The following is an 11,649-nucleotide window of genomic DNA, read 5'->3' as shown; positions in this document are numbered from 1 at the left end:
CTGAAGCCTTTTTGTTTTTTCCCAAAAAATTGGAAAAATTGAAAAAAGAAAAAAAATTGACTATGGAACGTTTTATTTTAACATGATGAATAAAATCTTTTAAGACAAAGTGTTCAAATATTTTCCAAATAATTTCTAAAATATATATATATATGGTAACAGATAGATCTAATTTCTGTGCACTGAGGACAAGCATGTGCACTGAGGACAAGCAAGTCCTAGGTTACAAACAGAACTCTCCAATGCAAGAACAAGATGCATTTCTTCCTTTAGGAGGTGCGATTGTCAGAAGAAAATAAAAAAGTTTCAGTTTTGTTTTTGCATGTGGGAGGGTATTCTGTTTGTACTAATTGTTTGGATACACTATATTTTAATATGCGAGTTGTGATAATTTCATGCCAAGTAAAAATGTCCATACTCATATTTTATGTTCCTAAAGTAACAGAATGACTTTCAATCTAGAAAAGACAAAAGAAATGTTAATGTAGCATTTTTTTTCAATTTTTCCAAAAATTTCCATTTTTTCCGAGCTTCAAAATTTCCGGAAATTTTACATCTCTAGTCCCCACACCATCCCACTCAGACCAAGTTGTTTACTGTGTTCAAGTGACTGTGTACATTCATGTTTTAGGATTCATCTAAGAGAAAGTAAGGAAGTGCACCCTTGTAATCTCAACTTCTATTACATATAAGTGGTATCATTGGTCACATCACCAGAGCCAGACGTATACCCTCCAATGAGCATAAGCAGCTCTAAGATGAATTATGTAACTGACATATTGGGGGGGGGGGGACTAATACAGTCTCATCAGATATCTGACTCCCAGGAAATGATTTTAGCATAGTACACAAGTTCCATAAAGGTCACACAAACTCAAAATTTCTTACCTTTTTGTAATAATCCACAAAGCTGATTTCAGATCCATCTGCTTTCTTAAAGACACCTTGGGGGTTGGAATCCCAGTCAATGTCATCCACCCGGTATGTTTTGTTGTTATATCTGGCAACATTTTGAAAATCGGATTGATCCTGCTTCCCTTATAACAATGCATTTTTAATATACTGAAAGTGGTGGACTATAAATCCAATATTTAACACCCTAATTCTCTAGTAGCAGCACTGGATATTTCAGTTTCACACTACTGTAATTTGTAATGCATCTATACAACCAAATTAGGGATGTGCAAAAACAATAAGTTTTTCCCTCAATTTGGGCCTATTGAACCCCCCAAAGTATCAGTATTCCCGAATATTCCTGGTTACCAGTATTGGCTTTATATTGGGATATGGGTAAATATCAGGAAACCCGAACGTATTCAGCTCCATTATACCATGTGGGTATATTTTTAGGATATTTATTCAGCTTGGTATATACAGAGTGCATATCCCTAAACCAAACAGCGTACCTGAAAGCATGTCAGGCTTAGTGACATGTCCAGCATGGTTTTGTTCTTACTCTCCCTCTAAGGAGCTCTGGGCAGCATACATGGTTTTCCCCCTCCTTCATTTTATCCTCACAAGCCTTCCTAAGTTAGACAGAGTGACTGGCCCAACTTTATCAGGTGAACTTCAGAGAACTGCATCTCCTAATTCAACACTCCTAACCATTCCATCACACTGGGTTTCAAGTTGGTCAAAACCAAAGAGGGCCATTTAATCCTTAAACTGCAAAGTTAAGTTGGCTTTTGTTTCATTTAGAATTTGTATACAGCAGGGGTGCCCAAACTTGCCTAACATAACAGCCACACAGAATAAATGTGAGATGTTTGAATGCTGCAAGACATGAACAAATATTACACACACATTTTAATAGAAAAATATGCAAATTTGCTTTTTATTAGCATTAAATTAGACCGTCTGAAGGAGCTGCATGCGGCTTCTGAACTGCAGTTTGGTCACCCCAGTATATAACCATGCCTTTGTTCAGAATGGAACACATTTAGAGCAGCTCTGAATAAAAACTGTGATGATCAAAACCATGCTTCGAGGCTTCTCTGGTATTTCAGGGAAGCAAAAATGCCTTGTTTCATACACACACATCCTGAATATGTCTTAGGCTGTGGTCAGACACACTAAATAATCCACTTTCAATGCACTCAACTGGATTCTGCCAGTTCACACAATAAAACAGTTGGAAACTGCACTGAAAGTGCATTATTTAGTGTGTGTGAGACCGCAGCCTTAAGTCTAGAAAAGTTTGAGTCCAGTGGCACCTTTAAGACCAACAAGGTTTTATTCAAGGTATGAGCTCATACCTTGAATAAAACTTTGTTAGTCTTAAAGGTGCCACTGGACTCAAACTCTGTTCTACTGCTTCAGACCAACACAGCTACTCACTTGGATATGTCTTATTCTCTTAACAGAACTGCTATATAGATGTTTGGCCATGAACACCATGAACTTCTATTTTGGCATCTGTCCACTACTCAAATGAACAATATTCTAAAACTTCTTTTCCCAGAGAGCAAAAGAATCATATACACATTATACCAAATCAAGGCATACCAGTCACTGCTACGCACTCTTTGAACATTGCCGAAATTGCAACAGTTCCTATAAATGCAACCTGAATTGGTTTTTCCCCACCTATTTTAAAAGAATGAGGAGCTCTTGCCTTGTAAGAACAATCAAGCCAACCAGTTCTTTAGCACATATTTCTCTGAACCTCTGTTCTTCCACCTGTTCATACAATGTATACATGAAATCCAGAACTGTCTCACTCCTGAGAACTTTGTGGCTCACATCAGTGCACAACATTATGTTCGTTTCATACTGCAGTATAGAAGTTGTAAAACCTGGCCAAATCATCAGCCTGCCAGAGAGAGAACAGAAATGTGTATCATGTAGTCAACATATTACAAACTGGCCCCTGGTATTCTATTTTCATTACAATTAGAGATTGTTAACCAAAATGGTTCCTGTTTGCAAGCAGACAGCAGGTCACAGGCCTCACCCTTTCTAGGGTGAGATGATTCCAAACCTCCCTCTTCTCCTAAACTAGTGTGAAGCTAGAAGGGCCCTTGATTGGGCTACACCAGGCCTCTGGCTGCAGGTTCTTCCTAGAAAGAAACAGCCAGAGTACAAGCACCATTCACCATCATTTTAGTGCCTTCTCCCTCCTGAGGCATTGCAGTTACCATTAACTACTGCTACATCTTGACTGGTTACAATGGCAGACCTGGATGCCTCATGGGAGAAGCCCTTTTCTCACAAGGTATCAGTCTTCCACTGTAACCAGCCTGGACACAGACACTGTTATGGCAACCACAATGCCTCTCAGATGAGCCAAGGTGCTGCAAGTGCAGGTGCACATACTGCACTACAGTATTTCACAGAGGAAATGGGAAGAGAGCTGAAGGTAGTGTGTACTTCCTCCCAGTGAAGTGGACATTGCATCCTAGTGCCTGCCCTCTGGATTATGGCAAAGTACCCAAGAGTCAGGATGTCCTCCTCTCAAGAAAAAAAAACACCAGTGCACACAAACATTTCCAGAACTAGTCCCCCCCCCCAAAAAAGGTCACTGAACATATATCTGACATATGGACTACTTATTTTAAAACATTTCTCTTTTGAATGGTTAGTTTTTAAAGCAAAGCAAATTGCAAGAACAAGCTCCTCTGGAATCCCGTTTTTAAGAGACAAGGGAACATATATAAATCATGCATACTGATTTTTGTTCCATTTAACCACAGACTATAGCCCGCCACATCACAAAAGTGTTAAACGTGTCCACCTATTTCATATACCTGTGTTTTGGAATACTGATTGGGTCACCAGGATTGTAATAATTTCTTCCTATTTGCTGCAAATTCATAATCTTCAGGAGCCTGGAAAAAAAAGTCAGAGTGCAATGAGATAAAGTAGCGCTACCAATCCACAGTAGGGATTAAAAATAAATCAGTGTCATAATGCTCTCACAGAGATCTATAACAAGGTCACATTTGGAGTATTATTTAAAGATACACGTGCCCAATCTCAAAAAGAATACAGCAGAGCTGCAAATGGAGCAGAAAAGGGCAACCACATTAATCAAGGGGTTTGAGTACTTTCCTTGTGAGACAAAACTGAGAAAGTTTGGGCCTTTTTAGTTCAGAAAAACAGACTGCTTAAAGGGGGAGGGGTCCAACAGAGGCTTAGAATATTGTGCACGGTGTGGAGAAAGCACAAAGAGGGAACTTTCGCTCCCCCTTGCAATACACTAAAGGCACAGAGAAAATACTTCTTCATAAAAACATTAATTAATACGCAGAATTCACACCACATGATGTTGCAATTGCTTTGATGGCTGGAAAAGGGGATTAGACAAATTCATGGAGATGTTCAATTACTATTAATCATGATGAGTGAATGAAACCTCCAGGTTCAGAGGCATGAATAGCTGTTTGGGGACATCAACACAGTCCTCTGTGTCCCTGCTTGTGAGATCTGCTTGGCCACTACAGGAAGCAGAAGGCTGAAATAGGTGGGCTTTTGGCCTGACCCAGCAGGGCAGTACTCATTACAGCAGGCTAGAAGTAAGTACCACCACAGATCTTTTCCAGTCATAGATCTCTGCTAGATCTGTCTATGGGAACTGTCCACAAATTGAGTTCAAGACTGTAAATGTGTTACATTCAAAACATATTACAGCTATTTTATGCCAAGAATAGCCCAAGTGAGGCACAAGAACTACGAATACCACTTGAGCAACACAGATGAAGTTCCTCACCTGACCAGTTAACAGAAAAAGAAAACCTTAAGTGACAGGTATATCAAGTACTTTCTTCCCTCCCCTCCTTCCTTCCAATCACATACTGGTCTTGAAAGTGGAAAAAGGCAACTGCAAAGTCCATAGTGATGCGATATTACTAACACTGTGAGAGCTCTTAGAGCTACAAGACCCATGCTTGTCAGGCACACCACTGGTAAAGTCACCCAAAAAATGGAAGGCGGCAGCCTAGCTCCCTTCATGTTCCCCCCTAAATAATTCAGGAAAGTAACAGAGAAGCAACCTCACCCACGCTGTTCAAAAGTAATTACAGTTGATTAAGAGCTCCAAAGAAACCCCCATCATTATCACTGGAATTGGGGGAGGGGCTCCCTCCTGCCAAAGGGGAATAAGATGAAGAACTAACAGGGGCCATTTCCAAGAACCCCTCTTCTTCCCATGCAGGGGAAGGCAGGCCTGCCAAGCAATAAGGATAAAACTTCAGACAGTTCTTAGTGCATATCAAATAAGAATCTGTTTTTTCACTAGAGATTTACTATCAATAATGGCAAATACCATTAGTCCCACCACTAAATAAACGCTAACAAGAAAATGAAAATATATTGAAAGACAACCTTCTAAAAATTATGTTGTAAAACTGTAAGCACGTAGGTGACGTAGAAGGCAACTCATTAGTTAAGGTGATTGTAATCTTCACGTCCTCTCCCTGCCGAGTCCGACTGAACACATCCGTAACCTAAAAATATTAACATTTATACTAGAGTTAAAAACCAAGTTTTGCTTGTCTGGAAATGTAAAACATCCAGAGAACAGACCCAACCCCTTAAAATGATGGGATTCATTTACACAAACAGCTTATACATCTCTGGCTCCTTGAGCCCACGCTTTCCTGTGCATTTGACCATTTTGTTTTTGTGGAGAAACGCCATTTTATGTATATGTTTAAGTTGGTGTGGGCCAGAAAGGAGGGGACCATCAAACCTGAGGTAGGCCTTGGCCTAGTCTCCTCCTCATCCCCCCCCTCCCCGTCTCCAACCAGTAGTCTGAGGGCAGCTCGCTAGAGAGGACAGAAGTCCATCAAGGTTGTGAGGAGATCTGCCCCAGAATACTGCAGGAGGGAGAGCCACTTCCTGGGCGGGAAGCCAGTCTATCGGAATTGAGGTCGGTCTGTCAGAAGTCTGGAGCCAGTCAGGCTGTCGGCTGGAGTCTGCAGGAGGCAGAGGCCATGTTGGGAGTTATGCTAATCTAACCTTTTCCAGTGAAAGCAAGTCATGTGCCTGCCCTGTAGACCATCTAGACAGGGTATGTGTAGAGAAGGGAGAGATGGAGCGATTTTGTCGCCTTTATTTTGATTCTTCACTGTGGAAATGCCTGTATATAGTTGATTGGTTTCAAAATAAATCCTTTTACTGTTGACATTGAGAAGTATCTCTGTACCGCATAGTTCCCCCGGCCACTTGGACACGCTAGGAGTGGGTTGGGACTCCCTGAGAACAAGGGCAAAATGACCATTTGCCAACTCTCCAGGAGAGCCCCAAAGATTGCCAGGAAGCCCCGAGGTGGGTTCCTAGCGACATTAGAGGGAGGTTAGGAGGCTGTCCCGCCTAACCAGAGCCCACGACAGGGACACTGGTGGCAGCAATACCTGGAGGCAGTGGTGAAAAACTGCCCCTTCAGGTGCCAGGTCAGGCAAAGGTGTGGTGGGCAGAACGGGTTCTGCCAGCTGACGTGGGCCTGTTCCGCCACAGTTCTAAATCTCGGTAAGGATTTAGCACCTTATATGAAGATTCATTTCTGACATCATAGAATACATGGCAAACAAGCTTCTGAACTACTCAGCTCACCATTGTATTGTAAACCTTTCCACACCTGCCTCCACAGAATCATTGCAGAAAGTATACCTTGTTTTCCAGTTTCTTTGGTAAAAACAAAATGGACCCATCAAACGCATGTGTTCTTCCAATCAGGCTTTCATGCTGAAACAGCAAAGCTGAGCGAAGACGCCGGGATTCCATCACAGGGTTATAGTCAATGTGATACTGGTACAAGGCCCACTGAGGACGAGAACTCAACCGAAAATGGTTTGTACTGAGCTTTATTATAGTACCTGAGGCACCTGAGGAGAAGCATTCAATTATCAGTCATCTCTTACCAGCCACACAACAAAAACTACTCTCTGCACTAGAATGTAGCCATTTTCAGTTACACCACTGCTCCTATCTATCCATCAAATCATTATTTCCCAAGGTAGCAAGGAAGGACCATACTAAATACAAGGCAAGCTCAAGTTAGTGGGGGCAGATGCAGAAATCACATGAGGCCAGAATGAGGAGCCTAGAAGAACTGAGGCTCCCCATTGTATCCTGAACTGTGATGGGGTCTTGAAAGTATTCTGGTTCTAAATAGCTGCCATTTATTAGCATGATGTACCTATAAACTATACAAAGTATGTATAAAAATGCTGCATACCTGTTTTGGATTCTCTAACATGCTCCATTGACTGACGCGTATTTACACCAAGATCATGGAAGTCTCTACGACGTCCCCCTCTTTCTCCTAATGTCATTTCCTGAAAGCCGGCTGAAATCTGCAGTTCTGGATTTCAAGAGCAAACACTTATCATGACTTGCACTTGTCAATTATTTTATATGATGCCTCTGGAGAGGCAGGGTATGAATTTTCTAAATAATCAGAAACAGAACAAAGCCCTGATCACTTAAATCAGAAGACATACTTCTTGCCAGCCTAAATTGTTGGCTTAGCCTCACAGTCAAAGAAACTCACCAACAGTAACTCCACTTCCATTGCTAATTGAAGAGGCAATAAGGTGGAAATCTTACAGCAAGCAACAACTTAGGCAGGGTGACAATGGACATTTCACAACTCAAGTGCCACAATACACAGCATTGCAGAGGTTATAATCACAACACGAACAGAAAAGAAGGCAAGTGCGTTTCATAATAAGCACTGCCTGAATAGAATTTCGAATTGCTTGAATCATAGATAGTGATACCCTAAGCTGCATGCATTAGTGACACTAGAGGAAGGGAACTTCTTTGCCTCCCCTTGCCATTGCAGACTTTTGTGCACCTCAAAATTCTGATCTGGCCCCCTAGAACAGTGTGAGCAGCAAAGTAGGGGTCTGCAGTGGAAGAGAATAATGAACAGAAATCAGCCTCCGGTCCACAACCAACAGAAACATCATTCTATCAGTGGAATGCCTGTTATGCCAATGTGGAAAAAAAAAAGGTCAGGTGATAAGTTGACTGATTTAATTGCCATGGACAGTTCCAGCACTAGGTGAATGTTCTGATTCCCCCTGACGAAGCCTGCACACAAAATGTGTAGGGACTTTGTACAATAATAAACCAGTCAACTATCACCTGGCATTTTCTCCTTTTTGTTCTGTTGGCACATTGCTGGGTGCAGTCCATTTTTTCTTCATTCTTGTTATGTCAATGTAACAGCAACCTGTGAGTCAAATCCAGCACTAGCCAAAAAAAAAAAAGTGTGTGTGTGTGTGAACAACTTTCCAAGGGTTTAGTGTGACAGCACTATGACTGCCAATATGACTACAAGTAATTTGCCACAAAGCCTCTACTTGTACTGTAAAAGTCAAATGCCAATAAATTTAAACTCTGAACGCACACCAAATGCAGATCTAAACAACTACACAGGTGTTGCAATGATAGGGAGACTCCATTCAACAGATAACTGGGTATTGGGAGAAAAGTGCCCTCCCACTGAGCTCTTTTACCCTCTGATCTTGGTGCAACAGCTCCTCTTTTCTGACGCCCACGCCCCACCAGTTCTCCTCCTTCTGCTGATGGCTCCACTTGAGGCAGCTGTGGCCTAGTTGGTCCATACCCAGGTTGTGGAGCCTAGAGGGTTGAATGAAATTTGAAAAGGTTCAGAGAGTTCAGACAGAGGAATTTCATCTGCTTCTGCATAAAGCTGAAATCTACTGACTGCTTAAGGGCCCAACTTAGGTGTTCCTTGCATTCCTCCAGACATACACAGCAAATTCCATAGTCAGAACGCAGTTCTTAGGTGTGTGGGGGACAATTTAGATTGGGACCCTGGAAAACTGGTAGCTGAAGCCTTCCACTACCCACCCATTTCCAAACCTGAAACTGTCCCAGGAGCCCTATGCACTACATGCAGCCATCAGTTTAAGTGATTTCCCCTCAGAAAGCATTCCCTCCCACAGCCATTTCAGATTAGGAAAATGAGGGAAGAAGGCTTAAACTCCCTTTCCCTATTCATTAGGATCCCATTGAGGGTTGCCAACTCCAGTTTGGGAAATTCCTGGTGATGTGGAGATGGAGCTCAGCAGCAGGGATGTGATGTCACCCTATGTCTTCTGTTTCTGTGCCCTCTAATGTTACCATTTCCTCCAAGGGAAATGATCTAGTCTGGAGATCTATTGTAATTCCAGAACTCCAGCAACACTAGGCCAACCCAATCTGAATCAGCCTCTGTACACCAGGGAATGGATTCCAAGCATGAAATTCACACTACATATCTGATCACCAAGACATGAGGAACACACAGTATACAAAAAACATTTCTTATTCCATTTCACCAACTAGCAAAAGCTAAGATATGAGGGTGCCCACAAGGCCATCTGTAAAAGTAGATCTATTTGTTTGAACATTAAAACATTTATATTTTTAAATATCATAAACACGCCATGTAGTACAATTTTATGTTAGAATTTATACATTCATTTATTTATCATATGGCAGTTACACACAGGAAGCATATAATAAAATAAAATACAGAGCCAAGTTGATACAATGGGTATGCAGACCAAGTGGACGATCCCCCGAAATACTAGTATCTAAATTTTTAATCCACTCGATCGTAATCGGGGAGAGTTCAAAGACCTATGTCACATCTCCCTGAAAAGCACGACACTCACATTCCTGTGGCAGATGGAAAACAGTCTGGCGCACTTTATACATAGCATATCCTATAGTAAAACCAGTTCAGATGATTAAGTCTTGCATATATTTCTGCCGCCCACCCTCCCCCCGCCAGTAAGATTTGTGCTATGTTACTCCTGATAAAGAGTCAAACAGCAGTGTGGAGAAACATACTCTATTTTAGGCTACAGTACTGGGAGTGTGGGGACTACAAAACCCACACAGTCATTCCAAAAAGTTTCTCTGTCGTGGCATTGGACACCGGACAAAGCATTAAAATGCTATAAGAACATATCAGGGAACTGTTGGAGATGTGAAAGAAATGTTGGTTCCTATTATCACATCTGGTGGAGATGCGAAAAAGTGGCAAAATTTTGGGAAAAAATAAAACAACTTATTCAAGAAATAGTAGAAATAGACCTACCACTGAATCCAGAAGTATATTTATTAAACATCTTGCCTGATAGAATAAATTATAACGATGCACGCTTGATACTCTATATTCTCACAAGCGCTAGAATAGCTATAGCAAAATGCTGGAAATCTGATAAATTACCAGAGATATAAAAGAAATGGACAAAATAAATATGTTACTAGCGGGAAAATTTGATAGTGTGTTTAAGAAAAGATGGCAGAAACTAGATAGATGGTTAGAAATATATGGATAAGATGGTCCAAAAATGTTGTAAAACTAACATATTTATTTGTATATGATGTTAAAATAAAAAAAACACAAAAAGTTTCTCTGTCATTACAAGGGAAGGAAACAGGAGAGCTGTAAACTGCTCTCAAGCAGCCCCATCCCGTTGATGCCTCTCAAAAGTACTTAAGGGTGAGTTATGCAAATGCTTCTAATGCACAGAGAACAATCAAAGGCCCATCTCACACACGGGCAGGAACAGACCAATATAGTTTAATTCTGGGTATAAGCTTTCATGTACATTTCTGAAGCTTATACCCAGAATTAAACGTTGTTGGTCTTAAAGGTGCCAATGGACTCAAACTCTGTTCTGTTGTTTCAGACCAACACGGCTAGCCACCTGAATCAAACTGGCAGGAATGTGAAACCTATCAGGGGTCAGAGACTTGGGAATGTCAAATACTGTGAAGGACAGGAAGAGAAGGACTGACCCAAAAGGGAGTGGTCAGACAGAGGAGTTAATTTCCCTGGACACAAGGGGAACAATGTACATTTTGGGTGATTATATCTTGGAAGAAAGAGCTGCCACACCTATGCTCCATCGTTTTGGCCACTATTAGCATGTGCCGCTAACAAAAGGCAGACAGCCTGGACAAAGAACTCAAGGTAGAAAACTGTAACTGTAAGAATGAGGAGCATATCCAAGAATAACAACAGAGTATGTTTAGACGGAAGGGACAAAGGATTGCACAGCACATATAACCAAAATTAAACTTTGTTGGTCTTTAAAGTGCCACTAGAATCAAACTTTGTTCTCCTGTCAAGGTGACTTGGACAAAAAGTAGGAGATACGGGTACTAGGTAGGGGTGTGCATTTCGGAATCCTGAACCGAAAAAAATCCTGAAAAAAACCTCTTTTTGGATTTTTTCGGCTTTTGGGATCTAAAAATGCCCGTTGCAAGCCTTTTGGGATATTAAAAAAACCGAAAAAATTCAGGCTTTTTTGGCTTTTTTTGGCATTGCTGAAAAACGGCATTCGGGGGCTTTAAACTTTAAAGGGTGGCAGGGAAACCGTTTTCCTGCCATTTCCCCCTCTTTCCCACCTTTTGCTCCTGTTTTCAGGAGGGGGGGGAAGAGGGAACTAGACAGCCAATCACTGCAATGCATTTGCAAATGCATTGCAGTTTGCAAAACTCTGGAACTTTTTTGCAAGGCTGTTGTGCTGCTGCCACTAGCTTGCTCTTTTCCCAGGGAAGGAGCACTAGTGGCCAATAGGGTTTTGGCATCTGCTCTCTGGCCAATCACAGAAGGTGTTCCTTTTTGAAATCTTCTGTGTATGGCCAGAGAGCATAAAAGGAGCCAGTCTCCCTGGC

General features: G+C 41.5%; 1 protein-coding gene across 1 annotated transcript in view; it reads right to left on the bottom strand.

The window, feature by feature from the left end:
• PIWIL1 (piwi-like RNA-mediated gene silencing 1) overlaps positions 1–11,649 on the bottom strand; it is a 41,664-nt gene that overhangs the window by 24,403 nt on the left and 5,612 nt on the right. The window contains exons 2-8 of the mRNA XM_015417867.1: positions 8,466–8,589; positions 7,178–7,303; positions 6,610–6,824; positions 5,323–5,444; positions 3,747–3,827; positions 2,615–2,812; positions 889–1,000 (exon numbers count right to left, since the gene is read on the bottom strand). Coding sequence (XP_015273353.1) covers positions 889–1,000; positions 2,615–2,812; positions 3,747–3,827; positions 5,323–5,444; positions 6,610–6,824; positions 7,178–7,303; positions 8,466–8,589 — 978 coding nt within the window. The remainder of the gene's footprint in view (positions 1–888; positions 1,001–2,614; positions 2,813–3,746; positions 3,828–5,322; positions 5,445–6,609; positions 6,825–7,177; positions 7,304–8,465; positions 8,590–11,649) is intronic.

This window comes from Gekko japonicus, unplaced genomic scaffold, assembly GCF_001447785.1.
Source record: "Gekko japonicus isolate JY-2015 unplaced genomic scaffold, Gekko_japonicus_V1.1 scaffold328, whole genome shotgun sequence".
NCBI classification, from domain to species: Eukaryota; Metazoa; Chordata; class Lepidosauria; order Squamata; family Gekkonidae; genus Gekko; species Gekko japonicus.
This window is presented reverse-complemented; position numbering and strand designations above follow the sequence as displayed.